The sequence below is a fragment of the Motacilla alba genome, chromosome 3 (assembly GCF_015832195.1).
Source record: "Motacilla alba alba isolate MOTALB_02 chromosome 3, Motacilla_alba_V1.0_pri, whole genome shotgun sequence".
Taxonomy (NCBI): Eukaryota; Metazoa; Chordata; class Aves; order Passeriformes; family Motacillidae; genus Motacilla; species Motacilla alba.
In genome coordinates, this window is record NC_052018.1 from 23781584 (window position 1) to 23797853 (window position 16270).

General features: G+C 38.0%; 1 protein-coding gene across 2 annotated transcripts in view; it reads left to right on the forward strand.

Annotated features, from left to right (window-relative positions):
- Window positions 1–16270, forward strand: part of AGPAT5 (1-acylglycerol-3-phosphate O-acyltransferase 5) — a 54870-nt gene that overhangs the window by 7402 nt on the left and 31198 nt on the right. The window contains exons 2-4 of one of the 2 annotated variants that reach the window (XM_038131474.1): window positions 7759–7828; window positions 8037–8152; window positions 13359–13448. In XM_038131474.1, coding sequence (XP_037987402.1) covers window positions 7759–7828; window positions 8037–8152; window positions 13359–13448 — 276 coding nt within the window. The remainder of the gene's footprint in view (window positions 1–7758; window positions 7829–8036; window positions 8153–13358; window positions 13449–16270) is intronic. The other variant, XM_038131475.1, reaches the window with a different exon arrangement.

Genomic DNA, 16270 nt, shown 5'->3' on the forward strand with positions numbered 1-16270 from the left:
TCTCTTCTGTCAGTTTGAATTTATCCTATGAAGGGATTTGGTATAAAAAGCCAGGGAAATTATTTTCTTTTGTTCATTTCTTTTCTGTCACATACTACTTGTCATCTTCCGTGTTACAACTAGATCTTCTGTGGGAGTAGGAAGTAGCATTTATGCTAGTTTGTTTTTTTTTTTTAATGTAAAATAAACTACACATGATTTGGTCAAATTTTATATTTTAGTTCATGACTAGATGTTAAAAAAAATATTAGTTTGGATTGCTTTGAACTGTATTGTGGTGGTTGAAATAATTTTACCTGGTGAATTTATGGATTGACTCAAAGAGTGACTTTATTCCATTTTCTACAGCTACGGTGGGAGTCTGGGGGCGTGCGTGTTTCTTTTTGAGTAAGCAAACATAGTGCATGGTTCCGAGCAAGCTGCAGGTGAACTGGCTCGTTCACATGCTGTGGTGGTGAGCAGATGAGAGTGATTTTAATGTGGTGATTTTTGAGGCTGATCAGTTCACTGGGTTCAATTCTGGAGGCAGAATTGTTGCCGATACCTCCCCACACGTTCTTATGCTGTGTGGTGATTCCTTTGCCTTACTGTGAAAGTGCAGAGTGCTTAAATTCTAAATACCTACTGAGGATGCGTGGAGAAGCTTTCAGAAATCCTATTCCACAATCACAAGCAGAGACCAGAGAGGTTTCATAATCATCCTCCTTCATGTCAACTCACTGAGAGCTTCCCAGCAGTTTTCAGTCTCTACTTGATACGAACACTTGTAACAATATTACAAATAGAGACGCGAACAACTCCTCCGTGGAATCCAAGGCGTTTAAAAGCCAAGTTCCTGTTGCAAAGAGCTCTGGCTGGAGGAAACACTGCAAACTGCCACAAGGTTTCCTGCTCCTGTGTGGTGGGCAAAGGGTATTTCCAGAGTAAGCTTAAATGGACGTTACATATTTTCCACTACAGAAGGGTAATAAAGTAAACAATGACTACATTTTGTGTGGGTTGCTTTTGCCCTTCTTTTAAGGAAATTACTGAAATGTGCATGAAGAAGTCTCCAGAGATGCAAAAAGCTTATAAAGGAGACTTTCTCTTATTGAAACAGGTGGAATACTTACTTCTGCTCTTGTACTAGAAGACATGTTCAGGTTTTATGTAATACCAAGATGCCAAATGTTCATAAAAACACTCCTGTTGAAATCTTACCATATCAATAATTACCTTTCAGATATGTCTGAAGTTGTTATTAAAAAAAAAAATTCATTACTGGTGATTTAGGATGAAATTTAGATAGTCTACTTTTGATTTTTCCCAGGTGGTCACTGATTGTAATGGTGGATTTGTGCTATTGAACTGCACTGTAATCAAAAGCAAGTAATTTAGAGAAAGATCTGTAAATTATTTGGGCACAGATAATAGGATTTTTTCAGACTTTAGATGTCAGAATCTTAAAATTAAAATCATAGTAAATCTTGGGGTTTTTTTCCTTTTATCAAGACTGGGACATTTAAGATACACAGATGCTTTTTTAAAAGATTTTCTTAAGGATTCATCAGAGAGCTAAGGAGTACAGGGGATAATTATCTTTAATTCAGCTCATAATCTGTAAAGCCTTTACAGTCAGCATGAGAACAAAATGACTTTTATACATGTATCTAGTACATGGAATGAAGTATAACCAACCTCTCATAGAAGTTTGTCAATTTAGACCATAAGGCTAAAAGCTAGTATGGAAATAAAAATGTACAGGCTTCTTTTTTAACATCTGATGGTATGATTTAGTTCTACTTAATCTAAATAGGTTGCTACTATCATTTTCTTACAAAAAGGAAATTGACAGTAAATGTATTTTCTAAAGTTCTGTGCTCTCTGGTTCAATCAAGTCACAAATGTATTTTTAAAAGAAATTCAATTACATTATGTGTAGGAATCTTTTCAATATTCTCCAGAGCTTAATCTCTTAGCAAGGTTTTTTCCACTGAACCCCAGTAAAATACATAGCTGCAGAATGTTTGAATGAACTCTGCTTAAATAAAATGGATTGCTTTGTGATTTCGTGGTTTGCTGCTGAGCTTCCTAGAGCTGTCTGAGCAGCAGACTTCAGACTTGTGCAATTTTGTGTTGAGCAGATAGTCCCTAAAGAGGTTACGATGTGTAGCAACAGTATGATCATTACCTTTAAGCTGTGTGTCCTAAGGGTATTTTTAGAAAATTTATAAACTTTTTTTTTTTTTTCAGATCTAGAGAAAATGCAGCTAATAACATCAAAATCCTTCCTCTTCTGGTCTATTCATATTCCTTATGCTGTAGGCAGGTGAAACCTGTACCTGTTAAATGTGAATAAAAGTGGTTTTTTGTCTTCTGTGAGGAAAAATAAACATTTAAAATTCTTATTGTAAGACATCTGAAAACCTGAGAAATTTGTCAGCCCCAAGTACAGATTCCCTGGGTGTATCCTGTCTTGAGCCTGTGTCTAGTCAAAGAGGGTAAATAGATTCTATGGTCTGAGGTGCTTTCTCTGGAAGCTCCAAGGACCTGAGACATGAGGCAGGTTTTTGATGCCTGCAGCAGGGCTGCAGAGGTCAGCTTGCACAGGGTACATGCTCGTTGTTTTGGTGGTTTGTCATGCAAGCTCCACCATTTCACCAGAAAATTGTATCCAGAGTTTGTAACAAACAGATGAGAAATACGTTTTAGGATACTATTTATTTTAGTAGACATGTTGTAGTAGTGCCCAGCTAACAGAGATGCTCTTGGCCCAAAGAGCACGCAGTCCCAATTATTAATCGTGATGTAGTAGTGAGGTGGAGAGAGGTACATTTTGTGAGGATAGCACAGCTGAGTAGGAAGTCTCTGTGGTCCTTTTTAAGTGTTGATGTCTTGACTCCTCCAGAAGAGGGAACGAATGTTCTCCCGCTGTTATCCTGTTTTTATCCCTCTTCCCAGTTTCTATTGCCTGTGCTTGTAGCTGATGTTTTTCCTGAACACAATGCGCTGCTTTCACGAAGTAAGTTTTGTTGAGGTAGCAGCAAAGATGGGAACATCATTCTTTGTTTCTTTGAGTAGAGAAGGGAGGAGGATTAAGAAGTCTGAGGAACCAAGACTGAGTGTGCTGGTGGACTGATAGACACCAGATGAGATGGCCCAAGTTTTTACTAGCAATAACCAGTTGCATTGCCTAATGCTGCTGAAGCAGAAGTTACACTGTCAGAAGACATGCTTGCAGATCATCTTCTAGCTGCTCCCATTATCAGCCACATCCAATTACATTATTAAGGTAATCTCTTTGCTAGGATTTTTATGTGATCACCAGCTGACCTGCAAGCAGATCTTCTGGTAGTATGATTACTTCTACCTACAGTTGTTTTTGCCATGGCAGTGTTTACTGAGCTGATACTGCTAGGATGTGATTAAATGATCTATTTAATTTTCTTTGGTATGTAAAGATTTCATAAGTAAGAAATAAAATTCTTAACTCTAAATTAGGAGTGTCCACCTTGTTTCAGTGAAAACGTGTGCAAATTATGGGTTATTCGGGTGTGGCTGCCATGCAGAACTGTTCCATATTGCTACGTGACCTACCACAATTAGCACAGCCATAGTTAAGTCTGTTGCACTGGAAAAAGCAGTCTGGTAGGGAAGCTGAAACTGGTGTCACCAGACCACCCAGGAGCTCCCATTTGCATACCTAGATCAGCCTATCACTGAATTAGTACATTCTCCCAGCAGAACTACTTGTAACTTCTTGCTAATTCATCAAAGCTTCACCTGGACAGAACACCCTGAGGTGTGTCTTGTGGCTGCTGAGCCTGTGAACAGCTTGGTGTATGGCATCCATGGAAGCTGAGTACCAGCCTTCCCACAGAAGGGATCTAATAGCATCTAGTTTCCTGTGTTTGAGACCTCACTGTATTGAGCTTGACAGAGCTGCTGTGTAAACAGATGTGAAAGGCCCACTTTAACATTACCTGTGTTACCTATTACTGTGAACTGGGCTGTGAAGCAACCAAAACATTGCTAAAAGCACAGATTTCAGTGTTGTGTACACAAGTGATGTTTGCAGTGTTAGACTGTACATCTGCATTTTAAACATTTTCCCTCAAATCTCTGCTTACTTTGGCTTGCTGTGTTGCTCTTCCTATTGACTTGTTTTCTTTGCTTGACTTCATTGTGCCTCTTTTTTAACAGCAGATTCTATTCTTAATGAACAGGTTCCTCACTTGCTTCATTGTGGCTGATAGGGCACTTTTCAGTTCATTAAGCTGATAGATAGGTAGAATATATGTATACTGTAGTGTCTGGAGAGCCATGCATGAAATATGTGAAACACTATACTAAAATTCAAATTGCCTCCCAAGCACATCCTGCATGTCCTGCACTGCTTCCCTGGCACTGGCTGCAGGGGGCAAGAGCACCCCTGCTGATACTCTGCGCATCCTGGGAGCAGCGCTGCTCTTCTGAGGAGGGCTGGCAGTCTTTAAGGCACTCTGATGTCTTCAGGTTACATCCAAAGGGGCTTGAATACAGGTGGGCGCTCTGGACTCCTGTTTCTGCCCTGCTGTCCCAGGTGAGGCACTCAAGTGCTGCCTTAGGGCACAGTGCTAGAAGCACCGAGGTATGGGTTCGATTCCCATATGGGCATTCGCTTGAGGGACTCGAGGATCCTTGTGGGTCCCTTCCAACTCAGAATATCCTGTGATTCTGTAATTTACTGTGGCCCCCAAACATCTGCACCAGCAAAATGAGAAAGAGTAAGAGGCTGCACAGCCTCTAGAGCAAAGAATTCTGCAAAGTTAGCTAAGAAAAACAGCAGGGAGTCCTCCAGGAGGTTTTCTGGAGGCCATGAAGAAGAGTACTGTGTTGTTTCCTTCTGCAGCTATAATATATTAGGTGCTCTGGTTTACCTAAACACATCAGATGGCCAGAAATTGGAGTCTTATTCTGAGCAGAATCTTCTGCTTATCCACAGGCAGGTTAATTCCTCAGACACCATCTCAAAGGGAAAAGGACATTTCTGTAGGATTCAAAGCTCTTAACTGTTAGCCCTGTGTTGTGTATGGTGAATATTTTCAGAAGCCTGATAAAGCCAAAATGCTTTGGTCTCGAAGGAGAGCTGCGTGGGTGCCCACAGAGTAGGTGTCTCCTGGGACTGCAGGCTGGAAGTTGCCATTCTTAGCTACTTGTAGTAACAGTTGTAAGTTTGTAGCTCAGTTCTTTAACTGAGAGTGTCTAAGGTGAATAGCTGTTTGCTGGCCTTTGATGAACTGTGTAAGCCTTTCCTGGAGGTCTGTGAGATGGGCGGTGCTGAAGCGGATGATGATGCTGATAAAGCTGGTGCATCCTCTTAGGCTGAGCCATCTGAGCAAACAAAATAGAGCTTTCAGATTTTCTCATTCTTACCTTTGCTTTGAAATAAAACATCCAGTTTTCGTGTGTTTAATGAGAACTAATATAAATAAGAGGGTTTTTTTCTTTTTTAGTTCTGTACAATGGTTTGGCTGTGTGTTTTATCACGAGTAAAAGATTTTGGTCCATTACATGTAAACACATCTAACCCTTAGGGTAAGCCATAATGTTGTGCATAGAAGTTGTTTACAGGAACAGTGAGTGGGTGTTCCTCTGAGGTTAAAAAATGAACTAGATCCAATCTTACTGAAATGAAAAATTACAAAGATTAACTGTTATATTTGGCAGACACCAGCATATTTTTTTTTTTATGGGAATGATCCTTTATATTTGTTTTTACCCATGTGATAGTCCAAAGCAATTGCTTTAAATTGTGTGTCTGATTGCACTGAGATTTTGACTTGGTACATTAAAGTGGAAATATTTACAAGTTGAAGTTATAAATTGCGTATTTCAAACCCTGTTTCTTGTGTGGGGCAGCTCTTGGGGTCAAGGATAGGTTTTGTTTTCCTCTTGTTCTTATTTTTTCTCTACATTTTAGAAAAGCTCAAATAACATTCAAGACCTTCTGGTTTAATGATTTGTTGTATTCGGCCTTCTATCTTACTCTAAAATTCTCTTTGCCAGAAACTGCATAGTGGAGTCTTAACTTGAAATTAAAGAAAACAGTATTTAGAGACATTGTGCATAACAGCGCTAGGAAAGCATACACTTGTAAAATGAAATTTTAACTCTATAAGTGAGAGTAGGAGGATTTATTTCAGAGGAATTTGTGCATCTGAACTGTAAGGTCAACCCTCAGACTGCTACCTTGCTCTAAACTGTGTGTGGTACCTAAACTGTGGTCAGCAGTAAGGTTATAAATTCTGGTACTTCAGTGAGAAGACTACTCCTATAGCAGAATCTTGTTCAAATTTTTCAGGTACAGTTCAGAATGTACTTGTCAACTGACTTGTTACAGATATTGTTCAGTTAGAATTTATTGTGCATGCCTTTTCTTTTTCGTTTTTGGGAAAAAATAACTCAAGTTACATCCTCTTTATGTTGAATGATCTCTTGTTCACATATTGACTCAGTATCTCAGTTCACCAATATCTGGTTTTGGCCTTCAAAACAAAACTTGATCAACAGTGTGGTTGTACTTTCAAAGAAGAAACAGCAGGAATGTGAAACATGCAGTGTTTTTGTGGGGTTTTTGCCTAGAGTTAGCAATATGAGACATTAGCCATCCAGTATCACAGGTTACCTGAGAGGTGGACAGAGTTTCCAGAGATGCAGGTAGAGACCTCCTGTAAGGATCAAGATGAGACTTGGCATACTAAATTATACCAATTAAGATATCAATGTTAGTTCTTCCTGATGAAATTCCAGTATTGCCCAGACTAGGGAAGTGATGAAAATAAGTGGGTAAACCTTCCATATAGCACTTTGCTTTTTTGGTAAATGGAATAATTTCAAAGTAGTACGTGTATCTGATATAGCCAATATCTAGAGACAAGGAGTTTGTCCATTGGCAGAACAATGGTGAAAGCCTACCTAGAATGTACTGGTTAGGAAAACTATGCTTCATTAAGTAATTAAAATGTTTATTAAAGGTAATTGAACAGCTGGATTTGTTCTTCAGTCCAGAATTAAAATTATTTTCAAATATAAAATGAGAAATTAATTAATTGAATGAATCCATTTTAAAAGGGTTACCAATATTCTAGCATCAGCATCTTGTTTTGTAGTCATGCTCTCAGAAGATTATTTCACTAGTAGACCAGTACCTTTCAGGGGTGAGACACTACACGGTTGAAGTGTGTCTTTAATGTAGCAGAGGAAAAACATATTAAAGAACCTGCTATTTGGAAGCCATAGACTAATTTAAAGGCACCCCTTAACCTCATGGTTTTTTTGCTCCCTCTTGATGGTTAAAATCATGGCAAATGGTTGAGATTTTGTTCTTGATATAATCCAGGAAAATTAACTATTTAAGTTGAATGATAGCAGGTGTCTGGCTAAAGCATGTCTTATTCATTAGATATATAAATTAAATGGTGATTTTGTACATGTCTGTGATTCCTCATTAACTTCAATTATATTAGTGTAGGGGGCTTGTGGCTGAAGGTCACATTCCATGGATCCAGTTCTAGGGCTAAGGCACAAGAACAGAATAAGTTTCTTAAGCCCTCATTAATTAATATTTTGTCTGTATGGTGGGTGCTGATGTAGTGATAGGGTGTTTGTCTGCTAATAATGCTAACTTGCTGACAGTTTTCTGAGTAAAAAGCCTATTACTGCATTGGATCTCATCACTGCCTAATGCAATGAAAATAAATTATAAAGTAACACTGCATATTTTTTAATTTTTTTTAGGTAATTATCTACGGGGATTTGCCAAAAAATAAAGAAAATGTAATATATTTATCAAATCATCAGTGTACAGGTTTGTAATTTTTTTTGCTTAACATTTTATAGATTTTAAAAATCTGCTTGTCTGTTTACCGTGTCTCTTTCCAGGCTTGCCCTAACAAGCAAGAACTTCTAGTTCAGAAACCTTTAATAACATTTATACATACAACATGTACTTTTTGTTTCATCAGTGACAATTAAGAGGTAATTTAGCCGATTGCTTTGGGCTTTTGTCGTTGCAGTTGATTGGATTATCGCGGACATGCTGGCGATCAGGCAGAACGCGCTCGGGCACGTCCGCTATGTCTTGAAGGATGGCTTAAAATGGCTTCCACTCTACGGGTGGTACTTTTCACAGGTGAGCCACTTCACTCTTTCCTTGCTGTTTGTGAGTCAAACATGTAAGATTTATTTTCCCCATTTTCCATAATGCTGTGAAGATGTAGTTCTAGCTTGCATACTATTATTTGAACATGAAAGCAACTGGTTTCACTCGGTGTAGTTAGATGTGTATCTTAGTTGAGAGACAGTTACTAAGGATTCCGTTTACCTTTCTAAATGAATACTTATAATAGAATTAAAACTGTGGAGTCTATTAGGAGTATTTCAGAATATTCTAAATATTTCAGAATATTCTAAATATATTCTAAATATTTCAGAATATTCTAAAACTTTGTTCTTTTTACAATCTAAAACTCCAGTTTTAGATTTCATGCTCTCAGAAGATTAGCAGAAGGTGTAAACAGGCTCTTTTTGCTGTGTATCATGCTACAAATTTGAAGTAAATTGGCAGTACTGTTTGATGTACTTCTTTGTTTTTCAGTTGTTTAGGTTTTAGCACAATATAAAAGAGAAAAATTGGATCTTAGTGTAGTGTGAAGGAAAGCCAGATCCCACCTCCATGAAAATGTGGATGGTTATTTTGGACTTCAATTAAGCAAAAACCTGAGTCTAACAATATTCCCACGTTTTTCTTTCTCCTCTTTCTGCATAATATTTCTTTTGCTCCTTCTAGTCTGAGAGCTCAACCTGATGTGACTCAATTTTATACAATTACTGAGAAACAGTGGGCCATGGTCACTGAGCAGCCAGCATACTGAGTGGATATGATATTCAGTCTAAAAGGGTGGAGAGCAGTGTGGATGGCTTACTTCCCTAAAATCCTCTGTAAATTTGTCATTTCTGTTCTTTGCTTTTTCTGAAAGCAGGACTATTTCTATGTAAAACAAAATAAAATGTAGAGGTGGATGGTTTTGGAAGTACTGGCCTTTTGCTAGGTGAGCAGAAATGACTTCATGATACTTATCTATCAGTTTAGATGGGTGCTTAGTTATTAGAATAGAAATGGATAGAGTTTTGGGTAGTGGTTCCAAAGTGCTTATTCAATAAGACCTCTCCTTTGCCTTTGCATTTGCTCTTAACGTGTTCTTTGAATATTAATCTGCTTTCTGTCCCTCACCCCATTGCCCAGGCAAAGAAATTAAGAAAAAAACCAAACCAAACAACTAAAAACAAAGAAAAAACCAAAAAGCCCCGCAAAAACAACAACAACAACAAAAAAAAAAACAAACAAAAAAAGCCCCACACACTACACACTTAGGAAAATACTTCTAATAGAATTAGACAGTTTGATTGAATTGACTGACAGCCCTGTCCAAGAGGGCAAAAAGGTGGATAACATTGAGAAAAATATTATGCTGGGTATGTTTGGAACTATGTATTAATTTGTAAAGGAGTGTATGAAGAGTAGGCAGCTACAGGTGTATGTCCAAATAGGAGGATTTACTCTTTTCCTCATCTTTGCAGCATACCCAATGACTTCAGCTTGATGGTTGAAAATCCTTGTTCTTTTGGATGAGCACTTTAGTGAGTAGGCTGTAGATCTAGGCTGGAGCATGGGAGATTGCCATAGTTTCTGCTAAAATTGGTATGTTTAGAGAAGTATATGCTGCAGAGAAAATGACAAAGCTGTTCACAATTTCTTTTGTTGGTAGGTCTGCTGTCCCTGTCCCCTAAACAACTACGAACTGTCAGACCCTGTCATACCTCGCTAAGGGTATGCATAAGGAGAAAATGGAATTCTCAGTTATTCAATGCTTGCCCTTAATGCTTCTCTACATTTTTTGTCCTCCAAAATGATTGATCTGCTGCATGGAAATCTTTTGCTCTTTGTCCTTTCCTTTAGTCATTGCAGTGGTGGTGATTTAAGTCTGCTTTAATTAAAATACAAACAGGATATATATTCCATCCACTATCACTAGATTTTCGGAAATTATTTTTTTCAAGATTTTGGAAAATTACTTTTGCTGTGTGGAATATCCGGCGCTCCGTTTCCTGAGCTGTATATTGACTGTTAAAAGGAGGTTCCTGTGGAAATTAATCTGAATGTCACCTACATTTTTAATCAAAACATGTATGTATTAAATAAAATTCAGATTTGGACTCCTCAAAAGATAAAACTTCCACAAGATTTAGTGGGGGGTGATTATATATACTTTTATATATATATTTAAATCAGTGACACAATTGACAGGCAGTGGTGATGCATATATGACTGAATGACTGAGACGGGATGCAGAAGGCCTGCAGTGCAAGCTAATAGGTATTTTTATTGTTTTTATCACACCAAGCAGTGCAAAAACATAAAACACTTCCTGCCCTTCCTGTTGATGTTCTGTCAGTGATGTCACTTACACTCCACTAAAAGTTTCCAGAGCCACATAATTACACCATGCTTACGGAATTCATATTCCCTTCCTCAGGTAAACATCCTGTTTGGAAATAAACGTGGCCTGGATGTCCAGGAGAGCAAAATTCAGGCACAAAGGAAGTATATTTGTAAACACAATCCATTGTTGACTGAGAGAGGGGCTTTTAAAGTACAGCGGAAAAAAATTATAACCTTAAAAACAGTACTTCCAGAAATCTGTTTTGAAGAGTGTTCATATATTTGATCTCTTACTGAAAAGGAAATGCAATACAAGTTGGGGAATTTGAGCTATATACAATCACATAACTAGCATTCTTTTTTTTGAGGCAGCTATCTAATAGCAAGGAAAGAAAAGAAACACTTAAATTAACCTGTTATGTTCCAAGTCTGATTTATTAAGCAGAACCATTTTCTTTTCCTAAAGCTGTCTTTATTATTTTTGGGTGGATCTGAAATATTTTTTTGCCCCTATCATTTGCTACCAATTCTTCGCATCACTCCTTTTCGCTTATACTATCCAGTTCGTTCCCATTTATCTTATACCCCTAATGAGGCTGGGATGTAATTTTGAAAACTAATTTTGATACCCCACAGTTTGCTTGACTTTCTAACACAGAGAGTATGTCTTTATCTTTTTTGTTATCCAGGATCAGCTTGTGCATCCTTTGGCTGTTCCTGAGTTTTAGCCACATATCCTGCCTCTCTTTAGCTTTGTGCCCCTGAGCCATGGGGACCTGCCCTAGTGGTGGATTCGGAGTGAATGCAGCGAACGCTGATCTTGTGATACTTTGTCTGTTCTTATGTTACATGACTCTGAAGTGCCAATCTATTTCTGAGCATTAAAAGGTCTGACATGCAACACCAGATCTATCTTTGGTGTCATGGTGTGTGTGACTGACCAGAAAGTCCAATGGTAACTTCATTTGTCCAAGTTGACAAATCAAACAAGGAAAAGTTGGTTCAGTATTTTTCCAGTTTACTGCAGCTGATTTGTAATTTGATGGTAAGGGAATGCCTCAATTCCAGGTTTCACTCATTTATCAAAGCTTGACCTAGCTGAGCTCACAGAGAATGATGACCTACCCATTACATGGAAGTCTTATATGGCAGATGAATTTATCTCATACTGAACTGCATTTGCCCTTCCTGGAAGGGGTGGTTGTGCTGGGTGTCAATACAGCTGTACTTAAGTCTGCTTAAGACTTCTGTTTCCCTTTAATGGTGTCAGATCTTGAAAACGGTCTTATATGTGGAGTGTGGAGATAACATGAGGCTCTCTGTTTGCTACACAGCTGAAGAAACGTTTTTCTGTTCATGCTGCTAAACTGTGAAACTGCTTCTGGGATGGTCCCAACACTGTGCCACAGCCAAGCTCAGTGAGCTGGGGAATTCTGTTCATGGTTTTGGTCCCCTGCCAGGCACAGCAGCAGAGCTGAGTGTTAGAGCTGGCTACTTCACCTTGGGAGGGAACCACAGATGATGAGGTTAAGACAGAATATTTAGTATGCAGTTAATGCATCATTGTCTTTCTGTTTCCTTTCACTGCAGTTTTTGAAGAGCAACTCAAAAGTCACATCAAACACCACTAGCTAAGCAGCCATCTCTCCATACCATGAAAAGCAAATGGTGAAAGCATTTTGCATGACCACCTCTTCTGTCCACCTCCTCCTAACCTCTCAAATTTTATTCCTGTCCGTGCCAGGGACACAGCTCTGCACACAGCCACCACCCCTGTTTCCACCATGTACTGTATCTTTTCATGAGATTAGGTATTTGAGTGAGGCTCAGCTCTTAGTAGTTTTAATCTTGCTGTCACCTTTCTGTTAAGAGCATGCAAAACCATAAATGAACAGAAGTTGTCTGACAAATCCTAATACCAGTTGTCATGGTGAACAGAAAAGAGTATTACCAAGTTATGGAGTCAGTCAGAAAACCCATGAAAACAATGTACCTTAAACCTGAAATTCTGTTATTTGGAAGCTAATCATGTTTTTTCCAGACTTCATTGTATCAGTAGTTCATAGTTGGTGCATGTTTGTTTACATACTCTTTCTCTGTAGATAAAACAGCATGGGGGAAGAGGGAAATGATAGGGCAAATTTCTCTTTGTGTGTACTTTTACTGAAGTTTTGTGATAAATTGTGCGCAACAAGTTATAAAATCAATCTCTTCCAGGACATAGTTTTACTTTTTATAATAATTTTCAGTAAAAATACTTCTATAGAATTCTTTGCTTTGTGAAGATTTTGGTTTACTTATTCAATTATCTTGGTATATAACTTCTTTATTAAAAGTCTGGTTCTCTAGTAAAGCACATGGAGGTTTTCAAGACCTATGCCGCTTACTTTTGTGCTATTGATACATTTTGTATGTAGGAGTATGATACTTGCATTCCCAGTATTTGTGTTAGTTACTATTTAAGAGAGGGCACATAGAATTGAAAGCATTGACCTGTAAGTAATTGCATGTGAGTAACTTGTGTTCTGTGATTTTCCCTTTATACACAAATGAAGCTGCATGTCAGCGTTGCCAGGAATAAATACCCTGGGGTCACTTCTAATGCCATCTTTTAGTTAATCACTTAGTATCTTTAAATAAGACACTTCAAGTGTCTTATGCATTGGGGAGGGGTTATATCTAATTTTTATTTAGACTGATTTTGTGAGCCTAAGTATATGCAAATGTAAAATCAGTTTCACATCAGTTTTTGCAATAGGAGAAAATGTCTTGTAGGCAATTTGCAGCGTGAGTCATAAAGGTGACTTGTCATTGTCTCTTGTTTGTTCTTCTGTCAGCTATTCTACATTAAACTACTTAAATATTTAATGCTTTCCCTTTTTTTTCTCTCTGATAGCATGGAGGAGTCTATGTAAAAAGAAGTGCCAAATTCAATGAGAAAGAAATGAGAGAGAAGTTGCGGGCCCAGATGAAAGCTGAGACTCCAGTAAGCTTATACCTTCCTTCTCATTTCTTTGACTTTTTTAATGGCAAAGGCTTGTTGGAGAAAAGAGCCATGCCCGATATCCACAAACTACTAAGATGGTAATCATGGATTTGTTTTCTTTCTGTGTTTTTACAGTTACTTTCTGTGATTAGAGTGATACCTCTAATTAAACTGAGGAAAGTTTGTCTGGTTCTTTATGACCGACAGCAGCTTTGTGGTCCTCTCTGTAGACGACAAGGGGATCTGGACTTAGAACATGAATTATAGTATCTTCCTTGAGAAACTTCTATTTCAAAAAAGAAACCCTCTGTTTCAAAAGACAACATTTTGACTACTGTGTGCTCATCAGAGACTGATACACTCGACTTCTAAAAGTCAAGAACCTTTCCTACCAAATGTTAATTAGTCATCACAATGATCAATCATTTTTAATGGCAATGGCATCTTAGAATTGAATAACTTTGTCTGCTATGCCTGGAGAAGGGAAAAAAAACCAAAACAAACTCTTGATAATTTTCTATTTGAAGAATGACTGTTACTGCCAAGTGACTTTTCTCATGACTCCCTGTATGGTTTGTGGCTCAGTGGTTAGAATCACTGTGCTTTGCTGCCATTACTTGCTGTGCATTAGATTTTTTTTCTTCCTTTTTGGCCAAGATAAAAGAAAACAACTAAGCAAGCCTTGATATAGAACAGTTAAACTTCATTTTTATTTAAAATTGTGTTATTAGGACTTAGACTCCCCATATTGTAAAAACTTTTATATCCTGAGACTTGAGTAAAAAGAGATCATGGGTTGTTTTGACATTCATGGTAGTATTTTTTTTTTCTTATTTGGAGATAGTGAGTTTATGTTTGTGCATGTGTCTCTGTTGAAAAAGTAAATTGACCTTGTGCTTCCTGAGGGGCTTAAATGAGTAAAGTGTCCCTATTTCAGACAGTGCTCGAACTCATTTTGTCTTCAGTTAAGATTTAACATTATTTTTTTGTCTTATAATTAAGAAAGTTCCAATTGTTAGCATATAAATTAGGCCAGGAATACATTACAACAATTAACCAGTATCTAATCAATGATGTCCATGGAGAAGATGGTCCTGTTCAGTGGTGGCAACCTGCACTCTCCTTACCAGGGAGGGTCCTGGGATCTAAAGAGGTTGTGTTGCCTCATTATTTGCCATATATCAGTGGTAAAGATTCTACTTGCTGTAAAACTTGGGGTGTAATGGAATAAGCAAAGGCTGCATGCAGGATGTATGAAACATACTTGTAGTCATCCCCCTAAGCAATTCTTCCCCCTGCAGAGCACTGGTTAAGTTCATTTTAGTTAGTCTGGATGAAATAAGCCATCAAGGTGTTTTCCTGCATAGGCCCATGGCTTTCTTGCTAGCTAAAAAGACAGGTTCTGCTTGAGTCTGGCTTTCTGGCTTCCCTCTGCACCCCCTAAAAAGCAGGAGTTTGTTGTTATCATAAGGTTTACATTGTGGTAAGAGTCTTAATTCAAAGTCTGTGTTGAATTAATCTCCTTTAGAAAAATGTGTATTTTTCTTTTAATACAATCTTGGGAAGATGTGCCTAGAAATACTTCTGATTATGTCCTTGGAAACCTGCAAATGGTGTTCAGCCTTGCTGCAGTGTGTTATTTTAGCACAGTTGGAATGTAAGGAGAGGTTTAAGCATAAAGCTTTTCTTTAAAGATAAGAACTGATGTGCATTCTGCTTTCCATGTGGTTAGTAAGTGAAATAAATCCATAAGTCTTTGTTTGTGGAATCATCTTTCTTCTCCCTCCTGATTTGTGTGTAGATTGAAAGCCTATACCTAACCTGTCAAAGCTAATGCCTAATAAATCTAGGACCACTTGGGTACGCTTGTTTTTTGCTGCTGTTTAGCTCTCTGGGAATTTGGTGGTGTTGGAAATGAGCACAGAACCTGGATGGGGTTCTGTGCTCATTTCCCAGGCAGTTGTTTCCATTTGCCTCATATTATCAGGTGTTGCAGTATAGAAGAGAAATAAGTGCTGCAGAAATTAATTGTTTAAAATCTCTCCGTCAAATGTATAGGGAGTGACACCTTAAATTTACAACAACAAAGTTGTTAAAAGCCTGTTTACTGAGGCAAATGTTTGCATCTGCAGGGGTAAAAGACACAGACCATTGAGCTGTCATTTGAGGGAAGACTAACTTCTTATAGCCCACTTTATCTGAGAATTTAAATGTAGATGCTCTTAAATAACCTTTAACCTACAGTTACTACTGTGAGAAGAACATGATAACCTGTGTCCTTATTGCATTATTCATGCAGTTCTGAAACTTAGCATGACATTTACAAGCAACCATATTGCTTTTAAAATGAAGACATTTTGATCAAGTATGCCCTGAACTCATCAGCTTCATACAAAAATAACTAATCTATGACTCTGGAATTTTCATGCACTGTATGGTACAGCTCACGGTGGACTTTTCTCACTTTAGTGGGCAGCTGGTGTAGCTTAGTCATTCTGTGTGTACGTGGTAGAGTTCTTTCTTTAATGTAGCACTAGAGATGAGCTGGCCTTTCAGCTGCTCAGGAAAGATTTATATACCAATAAAGAAGAGATGGACGGGAATCTGTGTTAAGGGTCACGTTGTTATTTAGAGTTTCTCTCCACATACAATTTAAACAAAAGAATCCAGATGATTAATGTTCAGCCTGTCTGGAGCCATCCCTTTTCCCATTAAGAAATTGAAGATGTGTAGGAAGACAGAACCAGTCTTCTGTTCTCCTTAGCATAGCAAGCTCTTTACTGCTTCTCTGTGGACCTTTTTGTTTGTTTGTTTGTTTTGGT